The following is a 22,858-nucleotide window of genomic DNA, read 5'->3' as shown; positions in this document are numbered from 1 at the left end:
TGCTCGTTTGTTTGTAAGCTGAAAGCAGTGGCTGGCAAAGTAAATAGGATTTCAACTATGGCTATTGATCGCATTCAGTGAGAGGTTAAATTTCCCTTGGACACTGTGGCACTGGAGGCCTAACAGTAGGTCCCAGCTATTAAAATTGCCTGCTCTGAAGCCCGCTATCAATCTGCCCTTGCCTTCCTTGGTTTTTGCACTCCCTCCCTTTCTCCTTTAGTTTCTCCCATTAATCTTTCCACCGTGAGAAAGAGAAAAGGCAGAACCAAACTTTCCCACTTGTGGCATTGGGCTGAAACTATTTTAGGAGTGAGCTACACCAAGCTTCCAGAGTACAATTTAGGGCATTTAAAAAATGGAATTTCTTCAGACTCCTCCAAGCACCCATCTTTTAACCTTTACTATCATCCTAACTGCCTGTCTTTACATAGGTCAAAGCACACCCAGCAGCAAATCATGTTGGAATCGCGATCATCTCAGATCTATCATTGGATTATCTGGTTCTCTGCCACAGTTAAAAATACCCAAGTGTCTAACTTGTGAGTAATGCTGTGTAATACTGTGTTTCAATGTAATATATAGGGCATCTCTCTCCTGCTTTCCACTGCACCATTCATTGGGTAGACACTAAGCCATAGCCCACAGTAAAATAAAATGTAGGCAGGTGCACTAATGCACAGGTCTAAGGCCCCATGCCAAACTGCATAAGTACAGGTGTGTTTGGGAATACTATGCATTCCCACAAACATGTGGGACCCCAAACTCACTGGTAGTTTCTGGTGGCAAGCCTGACAGTATATTCTGCCACCATATGAGATCTGCCAGCCCTTGCAGTGGGAAACCTGCCTCTCTGATGTGTTCATCTCGGTTCAGGAGCTGCTGATGTCGTTCACTCCAGAGGACTTCTCCTAAGTATCGTCACCTTGTCATGGTGGAGAGGCTTGTGGGTTCCTGAGTACCCAGGAGCGATGCCATCTGGAGTTTAGCTATCTGAAGCTTAGCTTCTGTCAGGGTCACCCAAGGTCAAGGGGGAGATTCCAGAGAAAGTGCGAACCAACCAAGACCATAATGGTGGAGGTGGCAGGAGGTGATGACGACAGTGAAGGCAGAGGAAGGCTGCAGCAGTGAAGGAATCCCGGTTGTCTTGCATTCCACGTCACTGGACCCTGACATCGATCTGTCAAGGACCATGTAGTGGCTATTGGTGCATCAATCTCTCCATGTTAACAAATATTCTCCGTTAAGGGAATCCACCCCAGCATCTTAGAAGTATGTGGATCCTGGGTTGCCCTTTTCAGCCAACTGAAGACCCCCCCCCCCCCCCCCCCCATAGACATCCCCTTAGGAGAACTCGTACTTGACTCAAGTGATTGCATTACCACTTCATCAGAGGAAGAAAGGTAAGATTACATTTTTGCTTTTGTGCTTTTCAATTTGGTGTCTGAGGTCCTTTTCTTTCAGTTAAACAGTTCACCATTCACCTTAAATGTGTAACAGAAATTCCAGGCAAGGTTCAGAAAATTTGGCGACAGATTTTCATATCTGTCTGCTCTCTACATTTGTGGGAAGGGCTTATTCTGACCCACCTTAAGAGGTTAGGGATAGGGGCAAGGATGAGAGGACAGGAGCATAAAGTGAAGAGTTAGGGTAAGGAGTCAAAGGTCAGAGTTCAAGTCAGCACTTCAAAGTTGGAGGTCAATGGTCCCCATGGACCAAGGTCTGTGGGGGCCCGAGAATGGGGGCCTCCTGAAGAACAACAAGTCACAAAGCACTACAGCACAGGACAAGGCCCTTCTGTGCTGATGGAAAAAATGCTGAGTCACACTGACATGGGTGCATTGGAATTATATGCTTGTTTATTAATAATTTTACTCTGGGATTTGTGGTTTTTAAGATCTTTAACGCAATCTCCTACTGTCCCTCAGTTCATGAGGGAACATTCGAAGTATCTTAGTAGGAAAGTGGAATACTGTAAAGTTGAAGCTAAGGGAGGAAGGCTGCATTCACTTTTTAATGATGACACATTTTAATGATGATTTGCATCGCTTCTCAAACTGCTTCACGCTGCAGACTTTGGAACTGAGAAGCTGCTGAGTACTGAATAGGGAAGTAATGGCTGGAGGAGACTTTCTCTCTGGGATTAGTCAGTGCTAATTTTGAGCGTTAATGTTTCCAGGGCTTTGAATTCCAAGGATCCAGACTGGATGTGGGGTAAAGAAAGACAGGCAGAACTCGATATCTAAAAGGACTGAATGGCTGGAATGAAACTTATCGGGATGGACAGTTAACCTACTCTGCGGGATGCAGCACAAATGAAATGTCACTGGCATGAAATTGGAAGGTTATCCCTTGACGTGGCACCATAGCTTGCTGTTCCAGGAGAATTACTTTCAGGGTTGCCTGAGGAGGATCAGTCACATTTCTACTGTTCCAAGCTTACCAGTTTTTCAAGCTGCATGATCAATCAACCAGAGATAAGTAAGACTCCCACATAAAAAAACCTGACTTACTTCTTGTCTGTCAGCAACGGGTGGCAATAATGAAATTCGTGTCAGCTCAGGAAAAAAAAAGCCTTGCTTTCTCCATTGTTGGAGACCTAACACAGCATGTGTACAGCTAACTGGCCAACTGTCAGTGGTGTCAGAACGTCAGCTTCTGGTCAAGATGGCACCTGTGTGCAATGCTCCCACAGTCGACGCTTTCTGGATAAACCATGAAGCCATATATTTCATTTCTTTTATGTATTTTACATATGTTTTACATCTTGAATGCGATTCTGGATCTGCTGGAGCCTATGATTTTCAGTTTGGAGATTGTTTCGGCGCTCTGTGGTCTCTGAGAGGACTTCAGGAGACAGAGGTTGTGTGCATGAACCTTGTGGCAAGAAGGCTCCGAGACTGGGCATAAGCCGATGAGGTGAATGCAGAAGGTAAGCATTGGCTGCTTGCCTGGGAGGAATCACTCTGGTGCCTGACAGGGGAGTCTGCCTTTTGATCACTAATGGGATCCTTCTGCTGTTGGAGAGGGGAGACTGCCTTTTGTTCACTGGAGGGATCACTCTGCTGCCAGAGAGGGGAGACTGCCTTTTGTTCACTGGTGGGATCACTCTGCTGCCAGAGAGGGGAGACTGCCTTTTGTTCACTGGAGGGATCACTCTGCTGCCAGAGAGGGGAGACTGCCTTTTGTTCACTGGAGGGATCACTCTGCTGCCAGAGAGGGGAGACTGCCTTTTGTTCACTGGAGGGATCACTCTGCTGCCAGAGAGGGGAGACTGCCTTTTGTTCACTGGTGGGATCACTCTGCTGCCAGAGAGGGGAGACTGCCTTTTGTTCACTGGTGGGATCACTCTGCTGCCAGAGAGGGGAGATTGCCTTTTGTTCACTGGAGGGATCACTCTTCTGCAGGAGAGGGGAGACTGTCTTTTGATCGCTGGTGGAATCGTTCACTGCAGGCGAGGCGAGGGCCTGCTGATGTGTCCAGAGAATGTTACACAGGTTTTCTGTGTTTTGGATATGGACTTCGACAGTAGACTTCTTTCCCAGTCTTAGTTTTTTATATTCTGTTTCTCAGCTGATCTTGCTCTTTTTTTGTGTGGGGAAGGGGAATTTGTGGGGGTTGATGTGCCTGTTCTGTTTTTGTTCATTTTTGTGCTGGGGAGAGGGTATTGGGGGTTGGTGATCATGCTGTTGCTCTTTTCTTTCTTGGGCTCGTGGCTACCTGGAGAAGAATTTGAAAACTGTGTACTTCAAAAATAAATGAACCTTTGAAGTCTCCGGAGGGATGTAGCTGGTAGAAATGTAGTCTTTCATTCCACCAAATGAGACACAGCAGGCATCATATCGCGGCCCTTTCAAACGAAGAAGCCTGTTTGACCCAATATTCTATGTAATTTTAAATACTAAAGATCAAAGGCTAATTCTGCATTTACAATGTATCTAAATGTTTCCTTTGAATTACATATAGCTTTCATACCTCCCTCTTTGCAGCCACACTATGAATGAATGTTAAATCAGTATTCTCTAGTTTTCCAATTAACTGCGGTTCATGGCTCTTAAGAACCCATTGTCCAGGACTGCATTGTAAATTTAATCTACAGTCCATATTCAGATCTGAAGATTGGTGGCTGATGGTAAAAGTTAATATTTTACTATATGTTCTAACCCCAAAAACACCCTAACAAGTAGTTTCCTGAGTTAGTACCATAGAAGTTTCTCAGTGACTTTATTGCACACTTGTATGAATGAGCAACCGCCCTCATCTCATCCCCCTGGGTAATGTAGATATTGTTCCATTTATCAGAATTTCTTACACAATGGGCTAATGTGAGCCAGTATGGTTAAGGTATGCTGCACGATATTTTGATTACTTTTTTGCCGCAAATCTTCCCTGCTAGAAGGTAGGAAACCCCTCGTTTCATTCCACATCCCATTATTTGTCCTTAGTGTGGTAAAACACTAGAGGAATGGATGGGAATGTGGGAGGAGTAAAGTGGAATGCGTGTAAATGGGTGCTTGATGGTCAGTGCAAACCCGGTGGGCTGAAGCACACGTTTCCGTGCTCTGTGATTCTGACAACATTTCAGATGAGTATCTCTGATACTTCCTGTCTCTAATATTGACTTCAGGCATGTGCATTTTTCTCATTAGAGCCTTTTGATGAATGTCCTCACCTACAGGGGGAGGGCCACACCAGAGGATTCTCTGAAAGGAAGTTCCGGAAATGTTCAGAAAAGAGTTTGATGTTTATTTGAATTGAAAGATGATGTGAATGAACCTGGTCTGCTGAGAGACATTATTTATGCAAACATATGGTAACTTGGTAAAACAGTATTTATTGAAGTTTAAATGCTGCACACCATTGTCAGATTTTGGTAATATATATAGTAAAATACAAACACTAGGCAAGCCACTACAGTGCAGTCAAAGTGTCTGCCCATTATAGTTGACATTTCTATTGCAATGACCATGGATATGTTAGATCCTTGTTCCTCATTTCTGTTGATGTGAAGCGTTTCTGTGAAGAGGAAATTGCTTTAAGCACTGCTGTTCAATAATTGCCCAGCATGAGTAGATGTTCGACAAGTTTCACCTTGAACGCAAACTTGGATTGATGCTCATTGGTTATCTGAAAAGCAAGAAGATGAAGTGGGTGTCAGCAGGTAAGTGAGGCAGGTGGGAGAGGGAACGATGTTGCTTGTAATTGGAGGGTTCATGAGGGCCTTGTCCCACAAACAATTATAAAATGGGAAAGCTAGTAAATCCTTTTAATGTTCATGGTTGATTTTTAGAGGCATTCTTCAGAGCAGCTTGAAGGCATGTTCTATGACAGGAATAGCTTTATTTAGAAAGGCAGCGCAGAACAGGCCCTTCTGGTCCAACAATCTATGCTGCCCAGCAACTCACGTATTTAATTTGGAGAAGGAAGTCTGAGAATCAGAACAGGAGTGCAGCGGGAGCCCTTTTGATTTTTTTCTTCTTCTCGTCGGAGTTAAGAGAGAAGGGGCTGCACAGGCGTCTGATGTCAGGCAGTGAGGCGCAGGAAATTTAAAAGGAACACAGCCTTATCCAGCGGGCAGCGGAGTGGGCCGGGAGAAGAGTGAAGGCTTCAGGGCTTTGGCTCAACAGGCTTAGGCAGAAACGGGTGAGGCAAGATAGGTTTAGTTTTCAGTTTTTCCTGTTGTTTGAGGAAAGGGGATGTGTGAGGGCAGTTAGTGTTCTCAGTGTTGGATGTGGGAGGTCCTGGAGTCTCCTAGCCTCCTGGATGTCCACATCTGCACCAGATGCACTGAGCTGCAGCTTCTAAGGGACCATGTTAGGGAACTGGACCTGCAGCTCGATGACCTTGATAGAGGAGAGTTACAGGCAGGTGGTCATACCGGGGCCACGGGATGCAGACTAGTGGGTCACAGTTAGGAGAGGGAAGGGGAAGAGTCAGGTACTAGAGAGTACCCCAGTGGCTGTACCCCTTGACAATAAGTACAGTTTGAGTACTGTTGGGGACAGCCTACCTGCGGGAAGCAACAGTGGCCATGCCTCCAGCACAGAGTCTGGCCCTGTAGCTCAGAAGGGTAGGGAAAGGAAGAGGAAGGCAGTAGTAATAGGGGACTCAATAGTTAGGGGGTCAGATAGGCAATTCTGTGGACGCAGTCAGGAGACCTGGATGGTAGTTTGCCTCCTTGGTGCCAGGGTCTGGGATGTTTCTCATCGCATCCAAGATATCCTGAAGTGGGAGGGTGAGGAGTCAAAGGTCGTGGTACATTTAGGTACCAATGACATAGTAGGAAAAGGGAAGAGATCCTGAAAGGAGAATATAGGGAGTTAGGAAGGGAGTTGAGAAGAAGGACCCCAAAGGTTGTAATCTCGGGATAACTGCCTGTTCCATGTGACAGTGAGAGTAGGAATGGAATGAGGTGGAGGATAAATGCGTGGCTGAGGGATTGGAGCAGGAGGCAGGGATTCAAGTTTCTGGATCATTGGGACCTCTTTTGGGGCAGGTGTGGTCTGTTCAAAAAGGACAGGTTGCACTTGAATCCTAGGGGGACCAATATCCTGGCAGGGAAATTTGCTAAGGCTACTGGGGAGACTTTAAACAAGAATGGTTGTGGGGTGGGAATCAAATTGAAGAGACTAGGGGAGAGGAGGTTAGTTCACAAATAGAGAAAGCTAGTAAGTGTGTGAGGGAGGATAGGCAGGTGATAGAGAAGGGGAGCGCTCAGACCAAAGATATAGCGGAGAAGGAAGAAAAAGATAATAAAGTTGTTTGCACCGTTAGGGATAAACAGAGAGTAAGAGGTGGAGAGTTTCTTAAATGCATCTATTTTAATGCTAGGAGCATTGTAAGAAAGGTGGATGAGCTTAGAGCATAGATTGATACCTGGAAATATGTTGTAGCTATTACTGAAACATGGTTGCAGGAGGGGGTATAATTGGCAACTAAATATTCCTGGATTTCGTTGCTTCAGGTGTGATAGAATCGGAGGGACAAGAGGGGGAGGTGTTGCGTTGCTTGTCAGAGAAAATATTACAGCAGTTCTTTGGCAGGATAGATTAGAGGGCTTGTCTAGGGAGACCATTTGGGAGGCATTGAGGAATGAGAAAGGTCTATTATAGACCACCTAATGGGGAGTGAGAATTGGAGGAGCAAATTTGCAACGAGATAGCAGTTGTTTGTAGTAAGCACAGGGTTGTGATTCTGGGAGATTTTATTTTTCCACACATAGACTGGGAAGCCCATTTTGTAAAAGGGCTGGATGGTTTGGAGTTTGTAAAATGTGTGCAGGTTAGTTTTTTGTAGCAATATATAGAGGTACCAACTAGAGAAGGGGCAGTGTTGGATCTCCTGTTAGGGAATGATATAGGTCAGGTGACGGAGGTATGTGTTGGGGAGCACTTCAAGTCCAGTGATCACAATGCCATTAGTTTCAATATAATTATGGAGAAGGATAGGACTGGACCCAGGGTTGAGATTTTTGATTGGAAAAAGGCTAACTTTGAGGAGATGCGAAAGGATTTAGAAGGAGTGGATTGGGGCAATTTGTTTTATGGGAAGGATGTAATTGAGAAATGGAGGACATTTAAAGGTGAAATTTTGAGGGTACAGAATTTTTATGTTCCTGTTAGGTTGAAAGGAAAGGTTAAAAGTTTGAGAGAGCCATGGTTTTCAAGGGATATTGGAAACTTGGTTTTGAAAAAGAGAGAGATCTACAATAAATATAGGCAGCATGGAGTAAATGAGGTGCTCGAAGAATATAAAGAATATAAGAAGAATCTTAAAGAAATTAGAAAAGCTAATGGTTGCTTTGGCAAGTAAGGTGAAAATAAATCCAAAGGGTTTCTACAGTTATATTGATAGCAAAAGGATAGTGAGGTATAAAATTGGTCCCTTAGAGAATCAGAGTGGACAGCTATGTGTGGAACCAAAAGAGATGGGGGAGATTTTGAACAAGTTCTTTTCTTTGGTATTCACTAAGGAGAAGGATATTGAATTGTGTAAGGTAAGGGAAACAAGTAGGGTAGTTATGGAAACAATGATGATTAAAGAAGAGAAAGTACTGGCACTTTTAAAGAATATAAAAGTGGATAAGTCTGCGGATCCTGACAAGATATTCCCTAGGACCTTGAGGGAAGTTAGTGTAGAAATCAGCAGGGGCTCTGACAGAAATATTTCAAATGTCATTAGACACGGGGATGGTGCCGGAGGATTGGTGTATTGCTCATGTGGTTCCATTGTTTAAAAAGGGCTCTAAGAGTAAACCTAGCAATTACCGGCCTGTAAGTTTCACGCTGGTGGTGGGTAAATTAATGGAAAGTATTCTTAGAGATGGTATATATAATTATCTGGATAGACAGGGTCTGATTAGGAACAGTCAACATGGATTTGTGCGTGGAAGGTCATGTTTGACAAATCTTACTGAATTTTTTGAAGAGGTTACTAGGAAAGTTGATGAGGGTAAAGCAGTGGATGTCATCTATATGAACTTCAGTAAGGCCTTTGACAAGGTTCCGCACGGAAGGTTCAATCATTAGGTATTAATATTGAAGTAGTAAAATGGATTCAACGGTGGCTGCATGGGAGATGCCAGAGAGTAGTGGTGGATAACTGTTTGTCAGGTTGGAGTCTGGTGATTAGTTGGTGTGCCTCAGGGGTCTGTACAGGGTCTAGTGTTGTTTGCCATATACATTAATGATCTGGATGATGGGGTGGTAAATTGGATTAGCAAGTACAAAGTCTATACAGATGATACTAAGATAGGTGGCGTTGTGGATAATGAAATAGGTTTTCAAAGTTTATGAGGGGGATAGATAGAGTTGACGTGGATAGGATTTTTCCATTGAGAGCAGGGGAAGTTCAAACGAGGACATGAGTTGAGAGTTAAGGGGCTAAAGTTTAGGGGGTAACACAAGGGGGAACTTTACTCAGAGAGTGGCAGCTGTGTGGAACGAGCTTCCAGTAGAAGTGGTAGAGGCAGGTTCAATATTGTCATTTAAAAAAAAAATGGATTGGTATATGGACAGGAAAGGAATGGAGGCTTATGGGCTGAGTGCAGGCCAGTGGGACTAGGTGAGAGTAAGTGTTCGGCACGGACTAGAAGGGCCGAGATGGCCTGTTTCCGTGCTGTAATTGTTATATGGCTAACCCTAGCCTAATTACAGGACAATTTACAGTGACCATTTAACCTACTAACTGGTATGTCTGGGCAGTGGGAAGAAACTGGAGCACCTGGAGGAATCCCACGTGGTCATGGGGAGAACATACAAACTCCTTGCAGCCAACTCTGGAATTGAACTCCAAACTCTGACACCTTGAGCTGTAACAAGATTGTGCCTATTGCTACACTACTATGACTACCTGGCCGTTGTGGCTGATGTCTTATTTTGCTCTCAAGATAGACATGTACTGTGTGTAATTGTTTAGAATGGATCCAAGGTCATTCAGGGATTAGCTGCTTTGAGGAAAGACCCAAATGATAATGACAATTTTCTAATCTCCTTATTCCATGCTTTGCCCCCTGAAAATGAATAACTGAATTCATTAAAATCACACTGAAAAGAATAAAAGTTGAACTAATACTCACCGATACTGCCTGAGGTGGGTGAAGAGGTTGAAACAAGATGAATCTCCCTGTAGAAATAAAATATATTTATTTATGTATACATCCATCTCTTCTCCCACACCAAATATCAGAACTGATAGATATAAAAGTTTGAGGTGTTGACCATCAGTTCCATGAAAAAGCCCAACCTTTGGAAGGGATATTCATTCATAATAATCCATTTCAGTGAATTCTGGTAATCTATTTTTTCTCTTGATGAATATTTCCCCATAAATCTTGATATTTGTTGGAATAGTTTGCCTAAATACTGTTTGTTCCTCTGCATTTACATCTACAAGGACCGTGATGAGGAGCCATGCACTAATAACCTTGAGCTGCACCCTCATAATGATTCCTAAATCCTGCTCCAAGTTAGGAAACTGTCACCATCACAGGGGAATGAATATATTTCATTAATCAAGGGAGGTTCCTTAAGGTTGTCATATCCGGGAGAGGTAGTAGAGATAAGGTACCACTAACTATTAAATGCTTGCAATGGCTTGTGTCTCAAGTAGCTTCTGACAACCAAGTCCAGCTCCTGGCCTTCACATGTAGTTTAGCTACTAGACCTGGCAGAACAGTTTCTACTAACAGGACAATGGGCAAAGGAGGGTTATTGGAACCTTAAAGCCACTTGCTTCAGGCAGATAGGGCTTGTCAGTTGGCAGCTCATCCCGGAGAAAGAATATTCCAATTTCAAATCTTTGCTGCCTTGTGCCTACTCATTGGGAAGGCTTTGTAAACTCTGAGGAAAAATCCAGAGCTGCAGTCCCCAAGGCATTCTTATATTGAGTTCAATGCTGAATGGCAACTCCTGCTATACCATTGGTGCCAAACTGTATCGGGTCCCTGCTGTTCCTCTGGATTCATCGGCTGCATGGAGGGGGGAGCCCTCTGCAAAGGAAGAAGCTTACTCTCCATATCGTACTACCCTGGCTTACAGACAGCTAGGATGCAGCATGCATGGTCAACACCGACCAACGGAGGTCCTAATGAAATCAAGGGAACATGTAAGATGTTACATCATATAAAAGGTGGACCCATCTGTACTGGGGCAATCTAACCACATCATGTAAGGAGACCCTTCCTTTCACACCACACTATATAAAGGTTGAACATGCTATATCGTGCAAGAGGGATCCAACAATTTATACAAGGGAGAACCTCTTCTTTATAGACACACATTGCATTACAACAAGCAAGCTTCAACAAGGATGCTTCAACAAGCAAGGAGCTAGCTATTTTGTCACACGTCTGGTCATAGTCCCAGCACTGAGCCCTTAGTTACTCTGGGTTGGCTCTGCTAGGCAGCTCAGGTAGGCTGATGCTGGATTCCTGAAACAGGAGCAGCATTCTAGGCGACACACAAGATGCTGAAGCAACTCCAGTTCAGGCAGCATCTATGAAATGAAATTGACAGTCAATGTTTCTGGACTAAATGAAGGGTCTTGATGGGCAGCATCTCCAGAGGGGACAGACCATGTCCCTCAGAGATGCTGCCCAACCCTCTGATTCCCTCTAGTGTCTTGTGTTGCTACAGATTCCAGCATTTGCTGTAACTTGTGACTCTATTCTGAGGTCTGTGAAAGGAAGGGGGTTATGAGATGGACCAAAGAAAAGGTTCAAAGCCTCAATGAGAAAAGGCAAACTCCCTACTCTCTTCTGGGTACCTCTGGCTGTGACTGCGCAAAGTGCAGAAGGAGCATTGTGGAGTCCCAGTAAGAACCTCAAGTTTGTGAATGAGGAGCACAAGGAAGCCTGATGACAATGATGGAAGGAGTGGATACACTTCTCCTTTGGCCAAGTCTATGGATCCCACTTTGGCCTCATCATCTACCTTAGAGCTCCCAGACCCAGAGTGGAACCAAACTATCCTCCATCCAGAGGGACACCCAAAGAAGAAGGTAAGCGTGGAGCTAATTAGGACACAATAGTCTCCCAGAATCAGTAATCATATTGTAACTATATACTTGTTTTTAGTGATCGTATATCTGTGGATGGTATATCTATCAGGCAGGAGGGTGGGGATAACACAATTCCCTCTTCTACAAAATAAAACCCACGGATTTTTATCATCCAGTGTTGAAATCCTAGAGAGATGGGGCCTCTGACAGTGCAGCACTCCTCTAGTATTGCACTGGAGTGTCAGCTAAGATGTTGTATTTAAGCTTTAGGATTTGATCTTGCAACAGTTTTAGCTCAGTCTGACAATGTCATTTGACCATCTCACAGCTGAACCTGAAATAATACCAAAAGCAAAAAGCTGAATTCCATCAAAAGTTGTTGGAGAAGGTTTATGATAAATGTAAAGCTGGTAAGTAGATAATCCATTTAAGATCCCATACCTGTTTGACTTAATGAACTGTGTTGATGATCGGATCCTAAAACATGAATGAAAACTGTGTAAGAGCTTGGCTGGGTAAGAAGGATAAGGAGGTTTCTTTAGCTTATTTGCCCACATAAACTTTGACCATCAGAATTATTGTTCATAGCCTCCTGACATCATTATTAATAATATTAATAATTTATTTATAGAGCACTTTTCATAAAGGTAATGCAGTTCAAAGTGTTTTACTATGGGATAAAGTGCAAACATGGAAATAAAAGATAAAATGTTAATTAAAAGCAAGATTAAATAAGTAGGTTTTGAGCTGTCACTTGAAAGTGTCAACTAAATCTGCATCCTGTATAGTTTTATGTATTGACTTGCACAGTTTAGTATAGTTCAACAAAGATGATCTGCCAATTATCTTTTAAGAGAGATTGTTTAAATTTAAAAGGCTAGCAGAAGAAGATCTGAGAACTCGATTAGAATTGTAAAATGAAAGCAATGCTGTGATGTACTCCGGTCCTAGACTATTTAGAGATTTAAAAAGTAAGAGAACTTTAAAATCAATTCTAAAAGGTGCAGGGAGCCAATGCAGAGTAGATAGGATAGGAGTGATATGCTCCCTCATCTTGGTTTTAGTTAAAAGTCAAGTAGTGGTGTTCTGAATGAGTTGAAGTTTGTCAATAGATTGCTTTGGAAGGCCAATAAAAATGGGTGGCAGTAATGTATTCTTTTTGATATACAATGCCTATTAAAAAGTATTCATCCCCATCTCCCTTTGCAAGTTTTGTTTTGCAACATTGAATCACAGTGGATTTAATTTGGCTTTCTTGACACTGATCAACAGAAAGAGTCTTCTATGTCAAAGTGAAAACAGGTCTCTACAAAGTGGTCTAAATCAATTATAAATATAAAATTCAAAATAATTGTGTAAATATTCACACCTTTCAAGTCAGTACTTTAATAGATGCAGTTACAGCCTTTGGCAGCAATTACAGCCTTGAGTCTGTATCGATAGGTCTCTATCAGCTTTGTACATCCAGACACTGCAATTTTTTCCCCCATTCTTTACAAAACAGCTCAAGCTCTGCCTGAATGCATGAGGGCTGTGAGTGAACAGCCCTTTTCAGTCCAGCCTCAAATTCTCAATTGGATTGAAGTCTTGGCCACTCCAGGACATTAACTTTGTTTTTCAGCCATTCCTGTGCAGTTTTTGCTTTACCCTTGGGGTCATTGTCTTGCTGGAAATCAAATCTTCTCCCAAGTCACCGTTCTCTTGCAGACTGCATCAGGTTTTCCTCCAGGATTTCCCTGTATTTTGCTGCTTTCATTTTACTCTCTACTTTCACGAGCCTTCCAGGGCCTGCTGCAGTGAAGCATCCCCACAGCGTGATGCAGCCACCACCACGCTTCACAGTAGGGATGGTGTGTTTTTGATGATGTGCGGCATTTGGCTTATGCCAAACATAGAGTTTAGTCTGATGGCCGAAAGCTCAATTTTGGTTTCATCAGAACCTTCCACTTCAGCTGACTTCAGAGTCTTCTACATGCCTTCTGGCAAACTCTAACCAAGATTTTATGAGAGTTTTTTTTTGAACAGTGCCTTTCTCTTTGCCAATCTCCCATAAAACTGCGGCTGGTGAAGCACCCAGGAAACTGTTGTTGTATGCAGTCTCTCCCATCTCAGCGACTGAAGCTTGCAACTCCTCCAGGGTTGTCATAGGCTTCTTGGTGGCCTCCCTCACCAGTCCCCTTCTTGCACTGTCACTCAGTTTTTTAGCACAGCCTGCTCCAGGCAGATTTACAGCTGTGCCATATTCTCTCCATTTCCTGATGATTGGCGTAACTGTACTCCAAGGGATATTCATTGAATTGGAAATTTTCTTGTATTCGTGTGCTTTTCAATAACATCTTTGAGAGTTGCTTGGAGTGTTCTTGTGTCTTCATGGTGTAGTTTTAGCCAGGATACTGACTCATCAGCAGTTGGACCTTCCAGATACAGATATTTTTACTACAATCAATTGAAACACTTTGACTGCACACAGGTCTCCAAAAACATCTCCATTTAACTAATTATACAACTTCTAAAACTAATTGGCGCCACCAGTGATGATTTGGTGTGTCATATTTAAAGGGGGATGAATACTTATGCAATCAATTATTTTGTTCTATACTTGTAATTAATTTAGATCTCTTTGTAGTGATCTGTTTTCACTTTGACATGAAAGAGTCTTTGTCTGTTGATCAGTGTCAAAAAAAGTCAAATTAAATCCACAGTGGTTCAATGTTGTACAATATTAAAACATTAAAACTTTTGGGGGGGGGGGTGGGGGTGAATACTTTTCGTAGGCACTGTAAAGGCGTGATGCAGTTTTTTTAGAATCACTGCGTGACAGATATGGACATACCGCTGCAAAGTGTAAAAATTCTGTCCTGGGGACTTCCTTTATGTGAGATTTAAAATTCAAATCTGAATCAATGGTAACACCTAGTCTTGTTCAGATTTTACAAGGGGAGCCAAGTTCTCAAGTTTATCAATAAGTTTATTCTTTGGCTTTGGGACGATTAAGAAGTATTTAAGTTTTTTCGTCATTTAGTTTTAAGGATCATCCATCTGTTTATTGCAGCCTTACTAGATGTCAGAGAGAGAGGGTGTTATCACCATCAGGCTCAACAGAGATGTGCAATTGTATGTGTCTGCATAACTGTGGTGATCTCTAATGATGCCTCCTAAGCATGTTTATGGAAAATAGCAGGAGACCAAGGCAATACCAAAAGGTACATCATATGCCTTAAAAAAAATTTTCTCTCAAAGATTTATGAGAGGCTAACCTGGTTCTCAAGGCGATCTAGGAGAATGTTGTGGTCAATTATGTTCAATTGTTTTGAAGGCAGCTCTTAGATCATTGAAAGGGTTGTTCAGTGTTGGCTAAGCCCGATCCCTGAAACTCATTCTGTCTTTCCAGATCATAGTGTCCATAGTCCAGGACAAGTATAGCCGAGGAGACACTGGGTTTGTGGACTAGCTCATTAACCCAACTTCCCCTGTAGACTCTTGGTTTGCCTAATATTTGAAACGTGAAATAATAAATCACCTTGCTAGGTTTTCCCCAAAATGTCACTGCCATTTCCAGTTCCAATGAAAGGTCACCAGTTCTTTTTATCTCTCCACAAATACGTCATCCCCTGATGAGCATTTTCTGCATTTTCTGCTTTTATTTCGGCTTTCTAGCATCTGCAGTATTTTCAGTGTCAAAGTTTGGAATGTAGAGCCACCTGGTGGCCAGAGTCTGAATCTGCATCCTGACAGCAATGGGAGATGTGGCTCTGTGGCAATCCCATTCAATGTCACGTGGGTATCTTAGAACATAGAATATAGAACAGTATAGCACAGGAACAAGCCCTTCAGCCCACAATTTTATACTGAACCAATTTAATTAGTAATCAAATGGCTAACTAATCACTACTATTTCAGTGTTCAGATCCCTCCATTTTCCTCACATTCCTGTGTCTACCTAAAAATGTCTTGTAAGTACCTAATGTATCTGCCTATACCACTATCCCAGGCAGCACATTTCAGGCACCCACTGCTCCCTGTGTAAAACAAGAAAAACAAACAAAACCATGTCCCTCACATCTCCTTTGAAATGACCCCTCTCACTTTATCATACTCTCTGGTATTAGACATTTCAACCCTGGGATTAAAGATACTGTCTATCTACTCTATTCTTGCCTCTCATAATCTTATAAGCTTCCATCAGATCGCCCCTCAGCCTCTGCTGCTCCAGAGAAAACAACCCAAGTTTGTCCAGCCTCCTTATAGCATTCTGGTAAATTTCTTCTGCTCTTTCTCCAAAGCTTCAACATCTTTCACATGATGGAGTGACCAGAACTGTATGCAATACTCCAGATGCAGTCTTACTAGAGTTTTATAAAGCTGCGACATAACTTCCTGATTTTTGAACTCAATGTCTCAACTAATAAAGGTAAGCATAGCATTTGATCTTCCTAACCACCCTATCAATCCGTAGCCACTTTCAAGGAATTATGAACTTGGACTGCAGGATCCCTCTGCTCATCCACACTGTTAAGGGCCTTGCCTGTGCACAGTCTCTTTACTTTGACTTACCAAGTGCAACACTTAATACTTAGCTGGGTTAAGCTCCACCTACTATTCACTGCCCATATCTAAAACTGATCTATATTCCACTCTATTTGCCAGTCACCTACGTTATCCACAACACCACTTTTCATTGTACAACATGCAAACTTATTAACCCACTCATCTGTGTTGTCATGCAGGACATTTTTATATATATATCACAAACGGAGGTCCCAGTACAGATCTGTGTGAAGAACCACTAATCATAGACCTCCAGCTCCACCACTCTCTATCTTCTATAGGCAAGCTAGTTTTGAATCCAAATGGCCAGTTCATCCCTGATTCCATGCAGCTTAATCTTCTGGATGAGTCTCCCATGACTATCCTTGTCAAACACCTTACTAAAATCCATGCAGACAATAATCTACAGCTGAACCTTCATTAATCACCCTCGTCGTCTCGTCAAAGAACTCAGTCAAGTTAATAGGATGTTTTAACATGAACGAAGTTACCAGAGAGACCCTGAAGCTAGTGGAAGCAGAAGTGTTCTATTCAACAGAAGCAGGTAGCAGCCATCATGTTGAGACACTCTTGGAGGAAGAGGCCTCCCGATCCATTATTACATTACTTTTTTTATATGCTAAAGATCAAAGATAACAGCAGGACAATTCTATAGTTACAATGTATCTACACAACTTCATTTGAATTATGGTCTTCACACCCCTTCTTCGCACCCACACTCCAGACACCCACAATGAAACTTAATCAGCATCGTCTGGTTTACAATCAACTCCATTGCACAGTTCCAGGAAAACTATCGTTCAGAGCTGCATTTTAAATTCAGTCTACAATCCATGTTCATTTCTGAAGACTGGTTGCTGGTGAAGTTAATATTTGCTATATACTCTAACTCCAGAATACACCCTAACAAAGACACTACTTGTCCCGTATAAATCCATGCTCGCTCTCCCTAATTAGATTTTCCAATGTTCACAAATCCTATCTCTATGAATTCTCTCCAGTAACTTCCCTATGATTGACAGCAGTCTATAGTTTCCAGGATTATCTCTGGTTCCCTTCTTGAACAATGGAACAACATTAGCTACTTGATGGACTAATGGCACCTAGCCTGTGGCTACAGAGCATACGAAGATATTATTCAAAGCCCCATCAATCTATCAGTCCCTGAGAACTTTTAAACCTTAATGCTCTTTAAGGGACTCGATACTACCTCCTCCTTTACTTCAAAACATCCTGGGAATTAATCCTCTCGGTACTGATCTCTCTATCATCCACATCCTTCTTGGTAAGACTTCAACCCCACTATTGTACATTTAATACTTAAGTAATATTTGGTAACACCCAGGAACAGGTTAAAGTTGCTAACCCTCTCTACCTCTGATCTTCTGAGGACTGGCTTCGGTTTCCCTTTCCTGAATCTATAATCATTTCCTTGGTCTTGCTGACGTTGAATGAGAGGTTGATGTTATGACTCCACTCAGCCAAATTTTCAAACTCCCTCCTGTATGCTGATTTATCACCACCTTTGATTTGGCTCAACAAAATTGAATATGGCGTTGGAGCTATGCTTAGCCACACAGTTATAGGTGTAATGCAAGTAGAGCAGGGGGCTAAGCACACAGCCCTATGGTGCACCTGTGTTGATGGAGATGGTGGAGGAGATTTTGTTGCCAATCCGAACTGATTGGGGTGTACTAGTAAGGAAATCCAGGATCAAATTGCACAAGAGGGTATTGAGGCTAAGGTCCTGGAGTTTATTGATTAGTTTTAAGGGGATTCAATGCTGAGCCGCAATTGACAAAGAGCATCCTGATGTAAGCATCCAGATGTTTCAGGATTTTGTGAAGAGCCAGTGAGGTGGCACCTGCTGTGGACCTGTTGCTCCAGTAGGCAAATTGGAGCAGATACAAGTCACCTCTCAGATAAGAGGTGATAAGTTTCATCAACAACCTTTTAAAACGTAATCACTGTGGGTGCAAGTGCAACTGGGCAATAGTCATTGAGGCAGATCACCATGCTCTTCTTGGGCACCGGTGTAATTGAAGCCTGCTTGAAGCAGGTGGGTATCACACACTGACAAAGCAGGAGGTTGAAGATCTCGGTGAACACTCCAGCCAGTTGGTCAGCACAGGCCTTTAGTATGTGGCCTGGTACCCTGTCCGGTCCGGAAGCTTTCCTTGGATTCACCTCCCTGAAGGCATCTCGCATGACAGCTTTGGAAATTGAGATCAAAAGATCACAAGATAAAGGAGCAGAAGTAGGCCATTCAGCCCATCGAGTCTGTTCCACCACTCCACCATGAGCTAAATTATTCTCCCGTTTAGTTCCAATTTCTGGCATTTTTCCCATATCCCTTGATAGCCTGACTAATCAGATACCTGTCAATCTCCTCCTTAAAAACCTTAAGTGATTGGGCCTCCACAGCTGTATGTGGCAACGAATTCCATAAATCCACAATCCTCTGGCTAAAAAAAATTCTCCTCATCTCTATTTTAAATGGGTACCCTCTAATTCTAAGACTGTGGCCTCTTGTCTTGGACTCACTCACCAAGGGAAACAGCCTTTCCACATCTACTCTGTCTAACCCTTTCAACATTCAAAATGTTTCTATGAGATCCCTTCTCGTTCTTCTATACTCTAATGAATACAATCCAAGAGCCAATAAACGCTCCTCATATGTTAGTCCCTGCATTCCAGGAATCATCCTAGTGAATCTTCTCTGAACTCTCTCCAACATCAGCACATCCTTTCTAAGATAGGGGGCCCAAAACTGCACACAGTATTCCAAATGGGGTCTCACCAGTGCCCCATAGAGCCTCATCAACACCTCCTTACTCTTATATACTACTCCTCTTGAAATGAATGCCAACATAGCGTTCGCTTTCCTTACTGCCGATCCAACCTGGTGGTTAACCTTTAGGGTATCCTGCAGTAGGACCCCCAAGTCCCTTTGCACTTCCGATTTTTAAATTTTCTCCCCATCTAAATAATAATCTGCCCGATTGTTTCTTCTTCTAAAATGTGCAACTGTACTTTTCTCAACATTGTATCTCATCTGCCATTTCTTTGCCCACTCTCCTAAACTGACCAAGTCTCTCTGCAACCTTTCCGTTTCTTCGACACTTTCTGCTCCTCCACCTAGCTTGATGTTGTCCGCAAATTTAGCCACAAAACCATTTAATCCATGATCGATATACAGTGTAAAAAGAAGAGGCCCCAGCGCCGATCCCTGTGGAACACCACTAGTAACCGGCAACCAACCAGAATAGGATCCCTGTATTCCCACTCTTTGCTTTCTGCCTATCAGCCAATGCTCCACCCATTCCAACATTATCTTTCCTGTAATTCCATAGGCCCTCATCTTATTAAGCAGCCTCTTACGCAGCACCTTATCAAAGGCCTTTTGAAAATCCAAATACACAACATTCACAGCCTCTCCCTTGTCAATCTTATTTGAGATTTCCTCAAAAAATTCCAATAGGTTGGTGAGGCAGGGTCTTCCCTTCATGAAACCATGCTGGCTTGGGCCTAGTTTGTCATACACCTCAAGGTGATGTCAGACTATTAGGTCTGTAATTTTCTTTTTGCTGCCTCCCCCCTTCTTAAACAATGGAACTACATTTGCGACCTTCCAGTCCTCTGGAACCGTGCCCGAGTCTACTGATTCCTGGAAGATTATTTCCAATGCCTCCACAATCTCCAAAGCCACCTTCTTCAGAACCCATGGATGCACTTCATCTGGTCCGGGAAACTTATCTATCCTTAGTCCATTTAGCTTCTCAATCACTTTCTCTCTAGTAATCTTGACTGTACCTAATTCTATTCCCTGAGACCTCTGGCTATCAGTTATGTTGCTAATGTCTTCCACTGTGAAGACTGATGCAAAATACTCATTTAGTTCCTCTGCTATCTTTTGTTACCCATTATAATTTCTCCAGTATCCTTTTCAATTGGTCCTATTTCTACCCGTGTCACTCTTCTACTCTTCATATATCTAAAAAAAACTGTTCTTTTTTATGTTAGTTGCCAATTTCCTTTCATAATTCATCTTTTCTTTCCTAATGACTTCTAGTTTCCTTATGTAAACTTTTATAATTCATCCAGTCCTCAGTTTTCCCACTAATTTTTGCTTCCTTGTACTTTTAATCTTTTGCTCTTTTGCTTTTATTTTAGCCTTAACTTCTCTCGTTAGCCACACTTGTGTCATTTTTCCTTTTATGATTTTCTTTTGTCTTGGAATATATGTTTCCCGCACTTTCTTTATTTCTTGTAGGAATTTCATCCAATTCTGCTCTACTGTCCTTCCATTTAGCTTACTTTTCCAATCAACTTGGGCCAGTTCCCCTCTCATACCACTATAATTTCCTTTGTTCCACTGAAATATCGATACACCTGATACCAGCTACCCATGGGTATACCATGGTATCATATACCATGATACCAGATCATGGGATCCTTCAGGGGGATCGGGGGGGGGGGGGGGTTGGTGTTTGCGATAGCTTCTCCATTTTCTGATGGTCAAAGCAAGCATAGGAGGACAACTATGGGAAACCAGGAATGTGTATCTCAGCAGCTAAAATCTGGAGGAAATACTCTTGGTTAGTTTGAACACACTCAGTGGGACTGGTAATGTATGAACGCTGCAGGCAGTGTTCTCATTGAGCACTTTGAATTTTTGCAATGTCAGCTCATTAAGCAGATCCCAAAGTGATGTGACTTCAGTCTCTGAGAGCATCTTTCAGCAGGGTGAACCCACAGAAAGCATTCGGCCCAGGTGGGGTACCTAGCCAAGTACTGAAGACCTGTACAGATCAACAGGCTGAAATGTTTATCAATATCCTTAACCCCTCAGTTTGGCGGTCTGAGGTACCCACCTGCTTCAAAGACTATCATCCAGTCACATTTACATCAACTGTGATGAAGTGCTTTGTGATGTTGGTGATGAAACATATCAACTCCTCCCTGAGAAGCTACTTGGATCCACTCCCATTTGCCTACCATCACAACAGATCCATGGTAGATGCCATTTCATTGCCTCCTCACTCAAATCTGGAACTTATCATAACGAAGCTACATACATCAGGATGCTCTTTGTTGACTACACCTCAGCATTCAATTCTATCATTCCCTCAAAATTAATCAATATGCTTTAAGATCTTGGCCTCAATACCTCCTTATGGAATTGGATCCTTGATTTGCTCTCTTGCAGACCCCAGTCAGTTTGGATCAGCAAAAACAGCTCCTCCTCAATCTCCAGCAGCTCAGGTACACCACAGAGAGGTGTGCTAAGTCCCCTGTTCTGCTCTCTTTGTACCAACGACTGTGAGGTCAATGCCATATTTAAGTTTGCTGATAACACCACTGTCGTTGGCCGGATTAAAGGTGGTGGCGGATCAGAATAGAAGAGAGATTGAAAATCTTGCTGAATGGTACCACAACAACAACAGCAACCTCTCACTCAATGTCAGCAAGGTCAAGGCGATGGTTATTGACTTGAGGAAGAGGAAATCGAGGTCCATGAGCCAGTCCTCACCAGAGGATCAGAGGTGGAGAAAGCCGGTAACTTTTAAATTGCTTGGTGTTATTTCTGTTTCCAGCATGAAAGTACCATTATGAGGAAAGCCTGGCAGCACTTCTACAGGTATGGGGTGGAGAGTATATTGATGAGTTGCATTACAGCCTGGGATGGAAACACCAATGCCCTTGAATGGAAAATACTACAAAAAGTAGTGGATATAGCCTAGTCCAGCATGGGTGAAGCCCTTACTACCATTGAGCACATTTACATGGAGCGCTGTAATAAGAAAGAAGGATCCATCATCAGTGCCCCCAACACCCATGCCATGTTCTCTTCTCACTGCTGCCATCAGGAAGGTGGTACAGGAGCCTCACTACCAGATTCCAGAACAGTTACTACTCTTCATCCATCAAGTTCTTGAACTAGAGGGGATAACACCACTCGCCCCATCACTGAACTGTTCCCATAACCTCTGGAGTCACTTTCAAGGTCTCTCTGTCTCACGCTTATTTATTTAGTGCTTGCACAGTTTGTTGTCGTCTGTACTTTGTCTGACCTGGTCTTCCACTGATTTTATTGTGTTTCTAGGATTTGCTGTGTTTGCCCACAAGAAAATGAATCTCAGGGTTGTATGTGGTGACATGTATGTACTTTGATAATAAATTTGAACTTTGAATGTCACTCAAAACAGGGAGAAAAACATTGTGCCCTGCAGCCTGTCCTCCTTGGTTTAGTAAAAGCAGATGCTAGAAACAATCAGAAATGTAAAACAGAGTTAATGTTTCAGATCAGAGGCCTTTCATTAGGACTGGAAAAGAGTGAGGATCTTAATTAGGAATGGCAAAGATGACGGGAGAGGGATGGATAGGACAAAGTGAATAACTTGATAGGGTGAGGCTAGTTTTTCAATAGGGATGTTCTGAAAAAGGTCATCGGTTGTAGTCAAAAACTCCAGTTTACGTGTCCAAAGAATAAAATGTGTGGTGCATGATTAGTGAGATCACAAGGTGTACAATTAATTCCACATAGACAACAAATGCACCACAATGAATGGCACATGGATGTACATGCCAATGAACAACACACTTCACTTGGGAAAAATTGCCTAATTAACCCAGCCCAGATTAGATTGAATTTTGTAAGAACTGCACATCAAAATCAGACATATATGGGTCCAGTTTCTAGGCCAAGGTTCTCTTTAATAATAAGTTGTTTAAAAACAGTCCATTTACCTTACTGATTCAACCAAACTTGATGTGTCACTGAACCTGAAAGTCAAGACACAATAAAACAAAA

At 42.7% G+C, this 22,858-nt stretch overlaps 1 protein-coding gene across 1 annotated transcript in view; it reads right to left on the bottom strand.

Moving 5' to 3' along the window:
* Positions 1 to 4,811: 4,811 nt before the first annotated feature.
* Positions 4,812 to 22,858, bottom strand: part of LOC132397669 (uncharacterized) — a 258,258-nt gene continuing 240,211 nt past the window's right edge. The window contains exons 80-83 of the mRNA XM_059976438.1: positions 22,795 to 22,830; positions 11,938 to 11,973; positions 9,575 to 9,621; positions 4,812 to 5,124 (exon numbers count right to left, since the gene is read on the bottom strand). Of these exons, the coding sequence (XP_059832421.1) occupies positions 5,114 to 5,124; positions 9,575 to 9,621; positions 11,938 to 11,973; positions 22,795 to 22,830 (130 nt within the window). The 3' untranslated portion in view covers positions 4,812 to 5,113. The remainder of the gene's footprint in view (positions 5,125 to 9,574; positions 9,622 to 11,937; positions 11,974 to 22,794; positions 22,831 to 22,858) is intronic.

The sequence above is a fragment of the Hypanus sabinus genome, chromosome 8 (assembly GCF_030144855.1).
Source record: "Hypanus sabinus isolate sHypSab1 chromosome 8, sHypSab1.hap1, whole genome shotgun sequence".
Lineage (NCBI taxonomy): Eukaryota > Metazoa > Chordata > Chondrichthyes > Myliobatiformes > Dasyatidae > Hypanus > Hypanus sabinus.
This window is presented reverse-complemented; position numbering and strand designations above follow the sequence as displayed.